Source organism: Telopea speciosissima, chromosome 5 (assembly GCF_018873765.1).
Source record: "Telopea speciosissima isolate NSW1024214 ecotype Mountain lineage chromosome 5, Tspe_v1, whole genome shotgun sequence".
Lineage (NCBI taxonomy): Eukaryota > Viridiplantae > Streptophyta > Magnoliopsida > Proteales > Proteaceae > Telopea > Telopea speciosissima.
Window position 1 is genome coordinate 18,539,467 of NC_057920.1, and position 13,114 is coordinate 18,552,580.

The window sequence follows — 13,114 nt, forward strand, 5'->3', positions numbered from 1 at the left end:
TGGGTGAAGGAGAGTTGCAGAATCCGTTGCTGCTGCAGCAGAAGGAAGCAGACATAGATGAGATAAGCAGTTTGAGTCAATTAATAAAGGAATCGGTGAAGGAGAACAAGAAGCTGTGGTACCTTGCCGCTCCTGCCATCTTCACCACCATCGCTCAGTATTCTCTCGGAGGCGCCACCCAGATTTTCGCCGGCCACCTCACCACGCTCGAGCTCGATGCCGTCTCCACCGAGAATATGGTCATCGCCGGCCTCGCCTTTGGCATTATGGTATATATGAATTTCTCTCCCCCATTTTACTCATTAATTTCCTTCTGCTCGTTATTCCATGCATTAGTGCCATATCCTTATTTCTTAGGAAGTTTTGTAATAGAAATCCCTATTAGAAATTATGGACATTGCAGGAAGATAGGAAAAGTTTGGAAGAAGGGATCGGAAACTGGTTGCCTGGTTTCCTTTAGCGAATTGATCGGAAAATTTTCCAATCTTCTAAATCGGGTGTTATCATATAAGGGAAAATGCTAAAATCTTTTAGGGAAAGGGATGGGTATGCTAGCAGTATACCGTCTGCTAGCACCTTATGTATCTATCTGTCTTTGTTCCTCTCGTTCCACCATCCGGTGCTAGTATACAGTATACCACTAGCATACCCAACTTTTTCCTAATCTTTTTATTCGATACTTTATTCCAGTCACTATAGAAAAAAAATTTCTACAAACCAGGTAGCAGGAAAATACCTCCTTAGGTTTTTGTATTTTCCAAAATACCCCTTTTAATCGGAGCGGGGATCGAACAAAAATTGGCTGCTGCTCGAGTTGCAGCTATGTTCCTACTGTCCCAATTGTAGGCAGCGATTTGGAATCTAGAAGGGTATTTGTTATCCCAAAGGGGAAAGAGGTTATTCCAAGTTTGCACCTACAATTAGGGGCAGCAGGAACCAAAAATTTTCCCGTATTAACCATGGGTGTTGATTGTCTCGCTCGCCGCATAATTGGGCTTTTCACAAAAGTCAAATTATGCCTCTTCAGTAGTCTAACTAAGGAGCGGTCTATTGCTGTATACCTGTTTGTACGATGGTTCATTCGGTTGGGCCCAGCGCTCAGGTGGTTTGGCCAATAGTGGGCCAAGAAATATTGAATGGTGACGGGGGTGGAGGTTTCCAAGGAATACAAATAACCTTTGGGTTTTTTTCAGATTTGGTGAGCATATGGTTGACCTTCTTGCATCAGGACCAGCTTCCTGCATTAGTGGAATAACGGGGCTAGTGGAATCGCAGGGGAAAGCACATCAACTGAAAGGTTCAGACAAGTTGGGGATTGATGGGTCCCCAGTCCTAAGGGTGTCAATCCGATATGGTACCGGTATTCGGTACGGTACAGAAGTCAAATAGCCCATACCGTTATCGTGCCGTACCAGATAAATGGTGAATTTCCTATACCAATACCGTACTGACCCTGTACAATTTTGGTACGGTTTTTATGCGGTACAGTATTATACCTATATATGGTATTCAATATGTTATATTTTTAATATAAATTAATAAAATTATTACATATAATATGAAATATATTATATTTAATATGTTATATTGTATATAAAAATTATTATATATATGAAATACATATATACTTATAGATATAGACATATAATTGTATATATATATAGCTTTTAATTCAGTATGGTATTGATATTCGGTAAAATGGCACGGTATCGATATGTACTGACGGTTTTAACCTCCATACCAATACCATATCGTACTGAGTACGGTACCATTTTTTCATACTGGTACCATACCGAATTGTATTCGATATAGTACGGTATGGTAATACGGTAAGGTATCGATTTCGGTACCGGATTGACACCCTTGACTCAGTCCTGGACTGCTCTGCAGGTCTGTTTTGGACAGACCCAATCGGTTCCCACCTATAATACCCCGCATGGCCGCATCGTAACTGCACCATTTTGCTAATTGGGCTTCATGGGCCTGGTATGGAGCTATGTATATTTGGTCAGTCAGTTGCCGGTCCATATCAGACTACAAATGGGCTATAAGGAAGCCATAAATGGGCTGATTACGTTTTAGACGGTTGGCTGCCAGTGCCAGTTGGGCTACAACCAAACACCAAGAAAGACGAAAAATAATTGGTCTTTGCCGAGACCTGGCCGATTACTAACAGGTCGGGTCTGGGTAGTTTAAATGGTGATACCTTGATCCACCCCTAGAACTGTAGCCCACTTAGAACTCTTATCAAATTTAATTAATTATGCTTTCAGATGTAATATTTATTTTTTTGGTTGCAAAATAAAGTTAAATGTAATTAGCAAATTTGAATGAATTAGAATTAATTACGCAATCATATTATTTAGTTTTGATTTAATTTTTTTTGTATAAAACTGATACTAATAATATGTGAGAGGGTTCTCTGACCAAACGGCATAGAGGAACGCATCTATAAGGGATGGCGGAATGGTTCCTATATAGGAGGATAGCGAGGTCATTTCATGTGAATAAGAGAGAGAGAGATAGAGAGATTGCTAGCATAGCCTGCCCTAGCGGCTTAGAGAACATGTAATTGGGAGTCCATAAGGCCCACCAAAGCCCATAACCAAATTTTGCTAAAGATCATTACACACTAACACAGTAACACTACTGCTCTTGATGGTTGTGATTTAATAGTTTTCTGTTAAATTTTGCAGTTGGGAATGGGAAGTGCACTTGAAACACTATGCGGGCAAGCATACGGTGCAAAGCAGATACATATGTTGGGTGTATACATGCAACGTTCATGGGTCATCCTCACCTTAACAGCTTTCTTCCTCTTGCCCATCTACTTCTTTGCCTCCCCAATCTTGAGATTCTTTGGGCAGGACCACGAGATTGCGGAGCTCGCCGGAAAGTTCTCGCTCTACATGATCCCTCAGGTCTTCGCTTATGCAATCAATTTTCCAATGCAGAAGTTCTTGCAGGCTCAAAGCAAGGTCATGGCCATGGCTTGGGTATCTGGGTTTGCCTTGGTCTTCCATATCTTTTTATGTTGGCTCTTAATTGTGCAATTCAAGCTAGGGTTGGTGGGTGCAGCAACCGCACTCAATTTATCTTGGTTGGTAGTGGACTTGGGTCAATTTTTGTACATTGTCATGGGCAATTGTCCCGGTGCTTGGACCGGGTTCAGTTGGGGGGCTTTTCGTGATTTGGCATCCTTCGTTCGACTATCCATCGCATCTGCCATTATGCTGTGGTAAGTGTTGGGAGAATAGTCCCACATCGGTTACCCTTGAGACCTTCTGTCCCCTCATCCCCTCATATATGAATTCAGTTCTCCTGCAACCGTGGCTGGAGCTGGAGGATCCAGCCCAGCCAAAACAAGGGTGTTTGGGTCATTTCACAGGCGGGCCCCCATCCTATGAAATGACCAAACCCCACCCTGTTTTGGCTAGGCCGGATCCTGCCGCTCCCGCCACAGCTGGAGGAGAGTCAGGTCCCTCCAATAGTTCGCAGCTTTTGGGTTGGATATTTACATGGTATCAGAGTGGGTTTTTCTCGTTTTTTGAAAAAAAGAATTGATCAAATAACCCTTTTTCTCATGACCAAGCAGCCTTGAATTCTGGTACTACATGCTACTTGTGGTGTTGGCTGGAAACTTGAAGGATGCACAAATTGCAGTGGCTTCCATTTCCATCTGGTACAGTACTATTTTTTGGATCTTATCCCTTGTTTGTGATTTGGGTCTGATCAATCCATTGTCCTGATCTATTCATTTATCCATGACAGTTCCAACCTGAATGGGTGGGCACTTATGATCTTCATAGGTTTCAATGCAGCAATCAGGTAATTAAGAATGCAATATTCCCTTTATTCCAACATTTGTTCTTGCAAAAGATGAGATTAAATATCAAGAGAGACTCATGACTTCATTAGCTTTGTTCTTCTTCTCTTGCAGTGTGAGGATCTCAAATGAACTTGGAGCAAGAAGGCCAAGGGCAGCCAAATTCTCAATTATTGTGGTGGTACTAACATCAGCAATGATAGGTCTAGTGTTCTTCACCCTTGTCCTCCTTCTGAGGAATGTATATGCTCTCCCCTTCACAAATAGTCCTGAGGTTGCCAAAGCTGTGTCTCACCTTGCTCTCATCTTAGCCTTCACACTGTTGCTTAACAGTGTTCAGCCTGTTCTAACAGGTTTGTAAGCTAAGCAACACTAAATATTCCTTTTTAAAGATTGATTTTTGAGTCAATTTTTTGGAAATTAATGTCATGGATTGGGTTGCAGGTGTGGCTGTAGGAGCAGGATGGCAGTGGTTGATAGCTTATGTGAATGTTGGATGTTATTATGTTGTGGGTCTTCCTCTAGGGGCCTTCCTAGGTTCAAAATTGGACTTGGGAGTAGAGGTATTACATTTTCTTGCATGCCCCTCAAATAATGTGTGTGTGTGTGTGTGTGTGTGTATGATGGATATTTGATTGATGATCCTAACAAAGTGAAGAACACCTCTTAAATCGCAGGGAATATGGTCTGGAATGATGATTGGAGTTGTCTTGCAAACCTTGATCTTAACAGTTATCACTTTTAGAACAAACTGGAACAAAGAGGTCCCTCTCTCTCTCTCTCTCTCTTATATATATACTGTCGATGTTCTCTATGTGGAAGCGTGGCCCCTGTGCATACATGGGGCTAATGAGAACGTTAACATTGGCATTACGGGGACAGAATTTCTGCCTTTCATGGGGGTGGGATAGTGATTGCACCACTGTCTAAGGATCTGGCTCTCCTCCAGCCGTGGTGGGAGCTGGAAGATCCAGTCCAGCAAAAACATAGGGTGTTATGGTCGTTTCATAGAGGGACTAGCCTGTGAAATGACCCAAACACCCCTTATTTTGCTGGGCTAAATCCTCCAGCTCCTGCCACGGCTCGAGGAGAAAAATTTTCTCCGGAGAACTTTCTTCATTATATATATATAGAGTTTTGGTTTTAATCTCTCTCTCTCTCTCTCTCTGTGACATAGTTTTGGTTTTAATATCTCTCTGATCTGCCTATCTGTTACAGGCTGAGGCTGCAGGATCTAGGATAAGAGAATGGGGTGGATCAATAGAACCCATTGAGGTTGTTACTTAATTCATCTTTCAAAATAATTTGTTACATTGGTTAGACATTTCTCCTTTATATATACACTTAATTAATAAGCTTCTTCTCTTTGTTATTAATGTAGGATTCCAAGTCAAACAAGAATGGAACAGTACTTTTGGCCTGATCAATGATTTTGATTATGAAGAGTCATTGTTTCTTTGAGCATCCAATTTGGAGATTGCTTTGATCTTGATCATTTTGGAAAATTTTGAATGATTCCTCAGCTGAGAACGGTCGCGATACGTCGATACTGTTCAATAACAAGAAAATGAAAATTTTAATTTGTTGAACAAGTATTGAAAGTGAGGAAATGTTGATGAGTATTGAATCAGTCTGGATTAATTTTAGAGTAAATTACTCCCCCCTCCCCTCGATTATGCTCTAATGATAAACCCCTCCCTTGGGTTTTGAATAATGACTCTCCCCTCCCCTGCATTCCCAAGATTCTATCAACCGTACCCATTCCGTTAAAAAGGACTGTTAAGTGATAAGAAAAGACTATATTACCCTTTTACAGTTTATCTAAAAACCCTATTCTAACTCCTCTCTCTCCTTGCTCTATCGTCTCCCACCTGTGGAAACGAGAAAGTGAAGATGGAGAGTGCATCTTCCACCTGCTGAAACAGACATTGCCGCAACAACCTGCAACTCATCTCTCTCTACAACTGCTTGGACGTGCATCTTCCATCTCCGCTTGGACCTGCAACCAACTCCCATCTCGGTTATTCTCTCACGGCTTGGACCAAAAAAGATGAGTGGAAAGTGGAAATTTATTGGTGAAAATGGCACTCCACAACATCCACCTACTCAAAGACAGATAAAAGATACGTTTATGACTTTTTGAGTGCGTCTCTTTCTCACCATCACTATCAAAAACGTTTCTTTTAGAAGCCCAGACCTAGAAAATCAACAAATTAATGCCAGACGATTAGAGTTTCCATTCCATGCATGTACTGGAGGTAAGAAATTTACAGTAAACTCTTCATTTTTATAGGAGAATGAATTTAAAGCCATGGCCACCATTTCTATTGTTTGAGTACAGTAAATGGATCAAAACCCGATTCAGATAACCTCTTAGATTCGTCGTTTATTGAAGATTCAGAAAAAAACACTTGAGAAGTTAGTTGGGAGCCAAATTGGCGGATTTCCTTGAAATCAGATTTTTGACTTTTTATTTGCATCTTTGATTGGTCTCTATCCAACTTTAGGAGATCTGGTTTGAAGTTCTGAACTGCTCTCATATCTATTTGCCCCATTTGTGATGGATTTTTCAAAAACCTCTTACTTCTCCACACACAGTTTTGATTCTATGAATGATCACAAGTGGGTTTAATGTGGGTTTTTTGGGGAAGAAGATTTTATCATTTCTGTCCAAACAGAGTAGCAAACGATAACTATGATGCTCATGACTCCAGTAGTTCAATTCCTCTGTTCTTTGGAGCTATCCTAATTGGAAATCCATAATCTTTTCACAAACTCAGAATGAAGATTGATATGATCCAGCTTCTCTGATTAATGAATAATAACTCATCGTTCTCTCTCTTTCAAATAAGACAAAACTGTATTAAGAAAGCGATTCGTCATTCTGGCTCATACCCATTAGCCATTAGCCAGCCACTCGTTTCTGTGTGCACATGGCATATGGCACAGGGCACAGTGTCTCCACAATCTTCTGTGGGACACATTTTAATTGCATCTCTACTGTTGCTGAAATGAAAGACAAGGGAAGCTCAGTGTGCTAAATCTCTTCAATCTGAAGAAAGTGCAGACTGTATCCCTGATAGGTTACAAGAAGTTTTGATGAATTAAATTTTCTTAAGGTCGTATGGTTTACCATTAATAGTTTACAGTTCAATTGGGGATTAGAACTTATGGATATAATTGCAGAAAATAATTCACCTTCTTTAAAAAATGAATTTTGTGTTTATTGTCTGAGAACAATTCAATTTTAATGGTGGCAAAGCATCCTCAATTGTTTATTTCACTGGCAACTATTGTTGTTCTTACCATAGTTAACCTCCCCTTGAATTTCCATTTGTCTGTATTTTTTTTCTTCAGAGAAATTTTCAAACCTTTATCCTCTTACACATGGTCAATTCCAATCGGGTTCAAACTTAACCCACCTATACTGGGTGATTGCACCAGGGCTGCCGTTTGAACTGCTTAATCTTATGGACTGGATATGATGATGAAACACCTTACCTTCAACAACTTGGTGGTAGAAGAATAGCGCCGGAGTGTTCGACTGAAACGAAGAAGAAGCTCTCTGGTTCTGTCGGAGTGTTCAACGAGAGGAAAAAGAGGAGAACTGAACTTCTTGAAGTTCTCTGGTTCTGCCGGAGTGTTTGAACGAAAGAAATAAGATTCGTAATCACTGATATCGCTGGAGTGGTCGAACGAAATGAAGAATATCTTCGCTGGTTCTGCCGGAGTGTTCGAACGAAAGGGAGACTTCCGCTGGAATGTTCGAACGAAATGAAGAAGAATAAGAGATTTTGTCTATTTTTATGGGTTAATTCCAAATGCCCCCTAAAAATGGCCAAACCTACAATTGCCCCCCAAAACTTTCACTAATGCAACGTACCCCCTTCCTTTCCAAACTAAGTACCACTATAGTCCCTGCCGTTAGGCAAAAACATTATGTTCTAACTTCTGGCATTTTTTGAATATGATGAGACCATTCTGCCCTTGATAGGGTGGAATGACTAAAATGCCCTTACTTAAAAAAAAAAAAAAAAAACCCTGATGAATTGCAGGGATCCTTCAACCCCCATTTTCCTTCGTTCGTCAATTTCTTCCAATCTTCCTTTTCTTCTTCCCTGTGTTCTCTCGTTGCTTCTCCCATCTTCCTTTTCTTCCTCTTCTTCCCTGTGTTCTCTCACTACTTATCCCATCTTCTATGCTCTTCTTCGGCGCCTTTGTTTCTGCATAATCGCAAAAATTCTGCGACTTGAGGACTTGAGGACTGAGCTGCTCTGCTCTTTCCTTGAAAAAAAATGATAATTAAAAGGGAAAACTCAAGCTATAAAGACCCCCACCACCCCTTTCCACTCACAGCACTGAATCCTTTTCAGTTTTTAGTTCGGTTCAAGACTTCTTAACTTATTCCGAAAATGGCCTCTTTTTCTTCTGCTTCTTTGCTCTTGCAGCTTCTCTTGATTCTCTCAGTCTTCCACTTCTCCAATCCTGGCTGAGTTAGTGCAGGAACAGTCCCATTCTCTTGCAATACCACCATGGTCCTCTTCTCCGTCAAAATCCCTGTCAATCTCATCTGGTACAGACACTTCAAGCCTTCTCAACGAGCCATCATCTCTGACTTCATCTCTTCCCTCTCTTCTTCCCCTCCCCTGAAGACCCACCTGGCCTAACCCTATGTTCTCACTTAGTGGAAAACCACCGAGAAATATTACCACCTCAGCAAGAACAAGAATCCCTCTTCCCTGTCTTTCCACCCAGGCAAGCAGATTCTCCTCCTGAGAGTAACCACAGCTCTCACCTTAAACTTGCGCTGGCTTCTCTGGTGCGACAAGCTTTACCAAATCCTCACTAATGGCTGCAACAGGGACAGACACAACCTTCCTTGAATGAAATCTTCTCTTCTCGAAAGGAACCAAAACAGGAGAAAATGAAAGGTCTGATTGAACTTATGATTAAATAGAAGTCTTGAAGCAGGAACAAAAGATGATTTCTCCAACAAAGAAGATCCCAAGAATTCCTTAGCCATCGCCATGAATCTTCAATCAATCTTAGGAGTTGCTATTCCCTGTTTCAGTTTAACTTTTACCCCCTTGAGATCTGAGATTTTTGGTAGGGTATTGGAGGAGAGAGGAGAGAAAAGTGGAATCTCGGGATGACAGAAATTATTTTGTTGGTGTTTGCTGCTGTGTTGGGTATTTATAGGGACAAAGAGAGACTGGAACTTTGAACGGAGGAAGAGGAAGCAAATGTATACGGGAAGCAAAACAGTGGTATGGATTATTAGCATAACACATTTCTGATTCAAGAACTCATCTTCCCCAAACATTTTATCTTATCCAGGGGCAGAATGGTCCATCAAAGTTTAAAAACTGAGATCCGTTATGTTATAAAGTCTCTATCTAATGGCAGGGATTATAGTGGTACTTAGTTTGAAAAGCAAAGGTACACATTGCATTAATGAAAATTCAGTGGGGCAGCTGTACGTTTGGCCATTTTTAGGGGGGTATTTGGAATTAATCCTATTTTTATTAAGGGGTATTATTAGTATATCAGAATAATAAGGGCATTTTGGGATTTAAATGAAAATATTTTGGATGATGTCATCACTTAACAGTCCTTTTTAACGGAATGAATACGGTTGTTAGAATCTTGGGAATGCAGGGGAGGGGAGAGTCATTACTCAAAACCCAGGAGAGGGGTTTGTCATTCGGGCATAATCGAGGGGAGGGGGAGTAATTTACTCTTAATTTTATGTAAAGTGAATGTTGTTCAAAGAATAGAGAATCAAAATATATGTCTATTTCCTTATGCAGTCTTAGAGGCCCTCTTAGCATTGTTTAATAAGTAAATGTTCAATAAAGTTAATTATCATTGCTGCCTACTCACATATATGATTAACTTAAAATATAGTGAAAGAGTTAATAAAACCATGATGCAATCACCAAAAATAGAATAAAATAGAGAAAATTACATCCCCTCCCTTGTACTTTGTCCCAATTATAAATTCCTCCTTTCTATTTTTGATTATTATGCTCCCTCCCCTTAAGGATGTCAAAATGGAACCAAAACCGAATATCGGAACCGGAATCGACCGTTTACAATCAAATCGAACCGCACCGTAGAAAAATGATCCGGTTTTGACTTTATAGGTTCTCTTCCCGGTTCGGTTTTGATTTTCATCGCAAAACCGAGGTTCTAAACTAAATAAGAAACCGGAACAAGCGAATAGATTCCGATACCTCTTACTCTAATACTAACCCATGCATCAATTAGAATAATTAATAATATATAATTAATTTAATAAATATAATTATTGCACCAACATGAAACATAAAATAAGTAAAATGCCATGGGTTAAATATATACTAAATTTGTTCAAGTATGAATTGAAAATTATGGATGATGTTAAAACGGATTAACAAAATCTTACTTTTTAATAGAAGAAATAGTTTATTCATCATGTGAGAGTGTAGAAGAAAAAAAAAAGGAAAAACAAATAATAGGAAAGGAAAATGACAGGTGAAGAAGGGAAGTTTTTTATTTTTATCACATAGGCATAGGAAATACGATGAATGAGGGAGGAGAGAATGGGGAAACACGGGAATATGAAGGCCTTAAAAATCAGGGTTGTTTTCATTATTGATTCCGAAAGCGACACTACACAAACCGCATGTAAACAAGTTGTGAATCGGATAACGAAAATCGAATAAAAACCGGAAAAATCGAATCGTATGCAAAACGATTCTGATTTTGACTAATTCCTATCCGGTTTGATTTTTATTTCACCTTATCAAAATGTAAACCGCACCGCAACCGAACCAAATAACCAGAACCGCACCGTTTGACACCCTTACCTCCCCTACAACGTATAAACAATTACAATCACACCCATACCATTAGCGTCTATCTGTTAAGTCATGACGTGGGTAAGTAGTATTTTTTTATCCCCAAAATACCCTTCTTTCTCTTGCAACCCCTTTCCTGCAACTTCGCCCCCACCATTCCTGTCGCCGACACAACCCATCTCCATGCCCCTGAGGGATTTGAGAGGGAGAGGGAGAGGGAGAGAGAGAGAGAGAGAGAGAGAGAGAGAGAATTGAAGTAGGAGAGAGAGAATCGGAGTAGATGAGAGAAAGATATTAGGGAGGAGAGAGAATTTAATCTAAACTATAAATTTGATCAAGATTCTTTTTTTGAAAATATTTTTCCATCCTAGTCCCGGGTGGATCCAATTCGAGAATTAAAGTTATTTCAATTAATATTCTGGACGATAAGAGCCCAATATCAGATATCTTTTGAAAATTTCTCAATTTTTTGAAATTACGATTATGCCTTTGGGTTTTCAATGAAACTTCTTCCTATCTTGCCCTTGATCACATGTGAGCTGATCCATGGATAGACTAGTGCCTAGATTGCATCAAATCGTTCCTTGGTTTTGGGCTCGGGCTTGCATTTCAACTCATTTTCTGGCCCATTATTTTTTTTTGGCCCAAAAAAAATAATCACATATATGAGCTTTAAAACTGATGCGTACTTTTAATGCAATACGTCCATCTTGTTCAAAATTCAGCCCTCTTCCCAACCATGAAAAGAAACTGGATCATTTTATGTGTAAATCTGAAGATACGTTGCCCGATAGTCCAGAATAACATGAAATCGCATACAATGACCTAAACCTGAAAATAACAGAACATACCCAAGGTAACTCCATTCTAAGCAGATAAAAATGTAGAATTAAATGAAATAATTTCACACATAAATGTGCTCATCATTAATCTCGCTGCAAATGCGAGCGAAGGAGAGCCGCTCCTTGGACAAAGTATACCTGTCGGAGTAACGTGGTATACCAATAGCACTTCCAATCAAGCTCAGCACCGAGGTAGTCTAGAGATGGAAAGGAAGTGCTGGGAGCCTGATGCAAACTAGGACCCAGGTAAGTTCCATGTGCTTGAGTGGGAGAGAGGGATCCCATGGTCTAACAATCAGTGGCCTGTTAGACAAAGTCCAAGGTCCCTCCTCTAAAACCTTAAGTTTGTCTACATCATTGCTGAATTGAAATACTAGGATGCCACTATCTACCATCTTGATGTTGACATGATTGGAAATGTTCCACAATCTGGGCAGCGAAGACTTGATGTAATCAAACGATGGTCTTCGTCCAACAAAATAGCCAACACAAGTGTTGCTCCAAAGGTGCAGCTCCTCCGAAACAACATTAGCAGGGCATCAATAATATTCATTAAATGAGGGAAGGGCTCCGGCATATAGAGGGGACCTCACGGTTTAAGAAGTAACCATAGAAACGATGGAACCCACTATTTTTTTTATCCATTTAGATACATTTTTCTTTTTTCTTTTTTTTTTATTTTTTATTTTTTTTTACCGAGTATTGATAGAATTTTGTATTTCAAGGAGAAATGTTTGAAAAAAATCGTGATTGGGAAGGTCATAGTAGTCACTGGGATTCCATCAACCAAAGCAGGTTGAGAGAAGTGCAGGGGTAGTCTTACAAGAGACAATGGAGGGGCCTCAAACAAGGAAGACCAGACACAAGTAGAGGTTCCAGTAACGAGAGGAACATTGAGTGGAGGTACTGATTGGTCCATTCTCTCTTCAGAAGTAGATGATAGCACACCAACATTCTTAGAACTCATCTCACCCATAGCTGGGATTGAGTAGGAGAAAAGGAAGGACCAAGGCAATCCCTCGGGAAGAGGGGAGGTGGAAAGGGAGTGAGGGGATGGGGAGACCCAGGGGGGTGGCGGCACCACCCCAGAATTGGCGGACATGGGAGAGAGGATCACTACATCTATCATCTTTATTAACTCATTGAAAGTTTTTGGTTGCGCAACACGTATACATTAATTTATAAGTCGTAGTCATACAAAGCTCTGCTAAATTGAAGTAGCATTACAATCCATGCATCTACAAAGATAGAAAGATAAGACTTTGTCTCACAATTAGTTTGCTATACATTTCAACACCTATCTTTTGTTTATCCAAAAACACTATCAGAAGGTTCATGGTCAATTTTTTTTGGATGGTTGATATTTTTGGGTTTTTTTTTCATTTATTTAAAAAATGGGAGGGGATAACCCATGCCACCAGTATGGAAGAATCTCTCATGTCACATCAATGACGAAGTGAAAAATATATTATCCACATGATTTAATCCCATAGGGTCATAGTAAAGTAAAAAAAACCAATTAAAAAACACATATAAAAAGGTGATCATGTGGTATAGTTGCGGCATGGGAAATCTTCACTTAAGGAAATCTTTTTCCACAAATT

General features: G+C 39.9%; 1 protein-coding gene and 1 pseudogene across 1 annotated transcript; one reads left to right on the forward strand and one right to left on the reverse strand.

Annotated features, from left to right (window-relative positions):
• LOC122660785 (protein DETOXIFICATION 33-like) lies at positions 1–5,315 on the forward strand. The gene is made up of 9 exons (XM_043856018.1): positions 1–269; positions 2,697–3,238; positions 3,596–3,682; positions 3,772–3,828; positions 3,941–4,179; positions 4,271–4,389; positions 4,504–4,590; positions 5,045–5,101; positions 5,208–5,315. Exons 1-9 carry the CDS (start codon positions 237–239, stop codon positions 5,247–5,249), a joined length of 1,263 nt encoding a protein of 420 aa, XP_043711953.1. The 5' UTR covers positions 1–236; the 3' UTR covers positions 5,250–5,315.
• The window catches only part of LOC122660786, a 19,688-nt pseudogene continuing 11,141 nt past the window's right edge, over positions 4,568–13,114 (reverse strand).